Below are 6,055 nucleotides of genomic sequence, written 5' to 3' on the forward strand. Positions count from 1 at the left end.
TCATTTGTTGTTTAAGTGAGTATTTTTTAGTTTTAATTAGTTATACATGACAGTAGAATGTACTATGATACATCATACATAAATGGAGTTTAATTTCTCATTTTTCTGGTTGTACATGATGTAGAATCCCACTGGTCATGTAGTCATATATGTACATAGGGTAATACTGTCTGATTCATTCTACTATCCTTCTTGCCCTTATGCCCTCTCCCCTTCCTTCACTCCCCTCTACCTAATCTAAAGTAACTCTGTTCTTCCTTAGCTCCTGCACCCTTATTGTGAGTCAGCCTCTGTATGTCAGAGAAAACATTCAGCCTTTGGTTTTTTTGGTATTGTTTTATTTTGCTTAGCATGATATTCTCCAGCTCCATCCATTAACCAGCAAATGCCATAATTTTATTCTTTTTAAGGCTAAGTAATATTCCATTGTGTATATATAGCACATTTTTATTATCTATTCATCTGTTGTTTTCATAGTTTGGATATTTCGAGTTGAGCTGTTAGAAACATTGGTGTGGTTGCGTCACTGCAATATGTTGATTTTAAGTCCTTTGGGTATAAATGGAGGAGAGGGATAGCTGGGTCAAATGGTGGTTTCATTCCAAGTTTTCTGAGGAATCTCCATACTGCTTTTTATAATGGTTGTAACAATTTGCAGTCCCACCAGCAATGTATGAGTGTAGCATTAATCTTCAGGATATATAAAGAACTCAGAAAACTTAACACCAAAATTAAAATAAAGAAAAGAAAAATAACCCAATCAATAAATGAGATAATGAACTGAACAGACACTTCACAGAAGAAGATATACAACCAATCAATAAACATGAAAAAATATTCAACATCTCTAGCAATTAGAGAAATGCAAATCAAAACTACTCTAAGATTTCTTCTCACCCTAGTCAGTATGCCTTTGTTTTATACTTTTTTGTTTAGTTTTACCTATTTTTGTGAACTAGCATTTAAGTTTTGCGTAACTTCTAATGGATCATTTTTTTTGGCTGATTTTAAGAGACTTTCATATTTTATAAAAATAATAAGAGTCTTTGTAAGATATTTTGCAAATATTTTGCCAGACATGTAATATTTATATTTTTATTTTGTTTGTGGTGCCCACTACATACAAATATGATATCTTTGAATTTGCAAGTTTGTTATCATTTTCCTTTATAAAATTTTTGGTGTATGTTTATAATATATTTTATCATTCAGGAATTGGATGGAAAATGGGGGAGAAGGAGAGAAGAAGAGAAAGAGTGAATGAATGAATGCTGGAAAGTCAGGCTACCTAATTTCAAAGAAATTTTAAAAGTTTAAAATAATTTTTGTGTATATTTAAGATGTACAACATAACGTTATTAGATACATAAGAATAGGACAAAGGTGAAGCAAATTAACCTATGCATCATCTTACATAGTTACCCTTTGATTTGTAATTTTTTTGTGTTAAGAGCTGCTAAATTCTATTTATTTGGCCTGAATCCAAATATAGTACGATTTTATCACCTGTGGTCTTCATGTTGTCCATTAGATCTCTAGACTTGCTCATCCTACACATCTGCCCCTTCTTATCCTGTAAACTACCTCTACCCATTTCCAAACCACTACTCACTCCAAACCCTGGTAACCGCTATTTTGTTTTCCATGTGTGTGTGTGTATTTGGATGTTTCTTTGTAGATTCCACATATAAGTGAGATTGTGCCAATATTTTTGTTTCTTTATCAGTCCTATCTCACTTAGCCTCTCTGCCAGGCTGGTCTCATCCACAGTATGATGAATGGCAAGACCTCATTCTCTTTTGAGATGACTAGTATTCCACTTTACACACACACACACACACACACAAACACTCCACAATTTCCTTATCCATTCATCCATGGACAAACATTTAGGTTGTTTTTAATATTTTGGCTATTGTTAATAATGCTGCAATCAATGTGGAAATACAAATATCTCTCTGAGGTGGTGATTTCATTTTCTTTGGGTATTCCCCCACACACACACAAAAAAGGATTTCTGGTGGTTCTATTTTTAATTTTAGAAACTTTCATAAATTTGTCCCTGATAGCTGTACCAATCTGTGTTCCTACCAAAAACGAATTAAAATAGATCATTAATATACTTGAGGTAAATTATTATACTGATTTGTGTACATAAATATGCATATATATGCATAATTTTAAAATGAATAAGCAACTACTCCTTATTTTGTTAATAATGCACTTATTTAGGATGCCTTCTTTGTCCTTTAAGTTTTTATATATATTAGAATGAATTACATACTATAATGTCACTCAAACTCTCTAAACCTGATCATTATATACTATATTACTTAGATAAAGTTGACAATATATTTTTATGTCAAGTAGAATATATTTGTACTCCCTTCTTCTTTTCCCAACATCACATTTTGTATCACAAAATTACTCGTCCAGGTAAAATTTTGAAGAATTATGCTAACTTTCCTCACAAAAATACTCTGTAAACTTGTTTGGAATTACAGTGACTCTCTTTAAAAGAACTTATTATTCTTTCCATAAGATCAATATACCTAATATACGTATTCATTTATTTAGATATTGTGTTTCATAGTTTTCTTCAAATAGGTCTTGAAAGTTTCTGAAGTATATACCTTGCTAAGTTTAGCCATTGTTCTTTTTCTGAAGGATTTTTTTTACTATAATTTTAGTTGGTATATAATAGCCTAGGGATATTTAATTGTTCAGTTTGTATCAGATAACATTTCTGCCTAGTTTCCATAAGCTAGAATCTGCTTTGATTTTTTAAAAAGATATACAATTATTTTATCTGCAAATAATGTTTGTCACTTTTCTAAATATTTGTTCCCTTGATATTTTCTATTAATTGTTGGACAAGACCCATCAAAATATTGAAAAATAATTGTTAAGATATGCTAGACTGTTAGTTTTATATCTATTCATAACTCTGCCATGAAGATTAGTTCTAACTCTGGAAATGGAAAGGGAATGTGAGTTTCTCTTTAAGGAGTGGATGTGAGAAACAGAGTTGTGCACAACTTTAACCTGTGCAAGCAGTTTTGAGGAAGAAAGAAAACAAATTTCAGGGTACAGAAGGAGTGGGCAGGGTTCTCAGAAACTAGTTTCAAAATGTTTCTGAGTTTTATCTTTTGTACATTGGAAACAATAATAACTGTCTCATGGATTTCAAAGAAATTGTTAATAATAACTGACACCAGGAAATGCACAATAGATGATAATGAGTGTTATTATTGCCAAATGACACTGTGCAAAGAGAGGAAAGTGTGTAGATTAGGGGATGTATAAATGTGCTACTGAATTCAACGACCAAAAAGCAGCTATTTTTTACTGATATTCCAGAGAACGCTCTTTATGTTAAAAACAAATGACTCTGGGAACAGGATCACAGAATACTGTATCATCCATTACTTAACTTTTTTCCCCCCTTGATCAGAGTGATTCTTTATGACCATTTTGTAAACATGATGAAAAATATCAACTTTCATAAATGATAACAGGCAGTTCACAGCATGATATTCTAACTGGTTCAAATCACATCATTTGTTTTCTTCCTAAACCTACTTGGAAGGTTGCACAGTAAGCATCATTATTTTCTCCTAACAGGTGGTTCATTTGTGGGTTGAAATGCAGCAAACTCAGAATGATTCTTTGTACTGGTGCTACTAAAAGATCCAAGGGGAGAATATATATAAATGGCTTTCAATGGTTGAAGTGAAGGAAAAGAAAACCAGACTTTTGGCATAAGAAAACCAGACTTCTGGCATAAGAAAACCATGTATAAAGTCATAAATCAAGAACCAAACTTTGGATGTTGATTAAAAAATATCGAAGTTATGCAGGTTTTCTGAAATAACTAATGCACTTCTTATCTTGATGCTCTTCTATAAACAGGGACAGACACTCATGGGAGAGGAGAACCAAACCTCTGTGACAGAGTTTGTCTTCCTGGGCCTCTCGCAGGACCCACACACCCAAGTCCTGCTCTTCTTTCTTTTCCTCATCATCTACCTGCTGACCTTGCTGGGAAACCTGCTGATGGTGGTGCTCATTCACATGGACTGCAGACTCCACACTCCCATGTACTTCTTCCTTAGAAACCTGTCCTTTGCTGATCTCTGTTTCTCTACTACCACTGTGCCCCAGGTGCTTGTCCACTTCCTGGTGAGGAGGAAAACCATTTCCTTTGCTGGGTGCTCAGTGCAGATCATTGTTCTGCTTCTGACTGGGTGTACAGAGTGTGCTCTTCTGGCAGTGATGTCCTATGATCGGTATGTGGCTGTGTGCAAGCCCCTGCACTACTCCACCATCATGACCCACTGGGCACGCGTCAGGCTGGCTGTGGGGTCCTGGGCCAGTGGAGCATTTGTGTCCCTGGTGGACACCACATTCACCTTGCGTCTTCCCTACCGAGGAAACAATATCATTAACCACTTTTTCTGTGAGCCTCCTGCCCTCCTGAAGCTGGCCTCAGCAGACACTTACAGCACAGAAATGGCCATCTTTGCCATGGGCGTGGTGATCCTCCTGGCTCCTGTCTCCCTCATCCTGGTCTCCTACTGGAACATTATCTGCACTGTGATCCAGATGCATTCTGGAGAGGGGAGGCTCAAGGTCTTCTCTACCTGTGGCTCCCATCTCATTGTTGTCGTCCTCTTCTATGGGTCTGGAATATTTGCCTACATGAGGCCAAACTCCAAGACCACAAAAGAGCGAGATAAAATGATCTCTGTGTTCTATACAGTGGTGACTCCAATGTTGAACCCCATTATTTATAGCCTGAGAAACAAGGATGTCAAAGGGGCTCTCCGGAGAGTATCTGCAAAATAATCATTTTGGAGGTGGAGATCTTGGATTATGATGACCATTTTAGGGATGTGGAGACAAGGGATTTTTCTTGAAAATTTCCCATTTTCATGCCATTGTTTCATTTTTTCTCCTTCTGTTTTGTGTCATTCTTTAAAGAAAACATCTACTCTTACTACACTAAAGACAGGGCCCTCTATTCACTCTACTTGTGCTGTCTCCACGTGCCAGAGATATCCTTCTCTCCTCCAGTCCTGTCTAATCAGGGTGTTTATTACTCAATAAGACCCTTCCTTATTGGGGTCATCATCAACCTCTCACAATCACTGTTAATCAGAATGTTTAATTCTTCATTTTCTGGCACAGTTTCTAGTATAATTGTGAAAACATTATTCACACTTCCTTGTGTGAATAATGGATTGGAATTTTTCAGGACCTGCTATGCTGCCAGACACTTATTTTATGATGTTTCAATTTAAATACTTTCCAGAACAAAAAGAATTATAACTTATTATAACACTTAAATAGAGTAATTGTAAAACTAAGAATAAACATAACAAACCTCTTGAGGAACCATCATTTGCCACATAACAGCATTTCAGCCTATGATGAACTGAGAAGGTCACATCAGACTGCATGGCCTACTGATGTTGTGGCCATTGTAATTTGTGTCCTATGGTGTATGTTGCTTCTACAGTGAGAAAATTTTGCACAACCAATTGCTTAAATGCATTGCTGTCATAATGAAGACCTGGTGATTTGCATACAAATGACTCAGTAAGTGTTTGCTAATTGAGAAAATTACAGATGAGATTAGAACTTTGGATAGATAAACACAATAATCAGATTCCCTTCAAACTAGAAATTAAAAGATTAGATTAAACTTATCTTCATATAATGAACATCACAGATTGGATAGTATCTACCAGAATATCAACCACATAAATTCTTTGAAGTATTGTGAATCTGTGATCACAAAAAAATGACAAAATTAATTTTCCAATTAATTATAACCTTTTAAAATAAAGCTGCTAATATAAAAGGATCTGTTCATCTCATCTCAAGTTAGCCTATAGAAAAATTAGTTACTCTGGAGCATAAGCACCTCTGAAGAATATGATACAATTAGTTAATCCTATGACAAGACCATGTGTCTATTTATGCTGCTATAAATAACATAGAGGGAGTCATTTAGAAAGAGCAAAAATTTATTTCTTGCTGTTTGGGAGGC

General features: G+C 35.2%; 1 protein-coding gene across 1 annotated transcript; it reads left to right on the plus strand.

Annotated features, from left to right (window-relative positions):
• The first annotated feature begins 3,924 nt into the window (after nucleotides 1-3,924).
• On the plus strand, nucleotides 3,925-4,848 carry LOC124088598 (olfactory receptor 2D3-like). Its single transcript, XM_046438300.1, has one exon. The coding sequence runs from the start codon at nucleotides 3,925-3,927 to the stop codon at nucleotides 4,846-4,848; it is 924 nt and encodes a 307-aa protein (XP_046294256.1).
• The last annotated feature ends 1,207 nt before the right edge of the window (nucleotides 4,849-6,055 follow it).

This window comes from Marmota monax, unplaced genomic scaffold (genome assembly GCF_021218885.2).
Source record: "Marmota monax isolate L192 unplaced genomic scaffold, Marmota_monax_Labrador192_F-V1.1 WCK01_AAM20220418_F8-fsc00061, whole genome shotgun sequence".
Lineage (NCBI taxonomy): Eukaryota > Metazoa > Chordata > Mammalia > Rodentia > Sciuridae > Marmota > Marmota monax.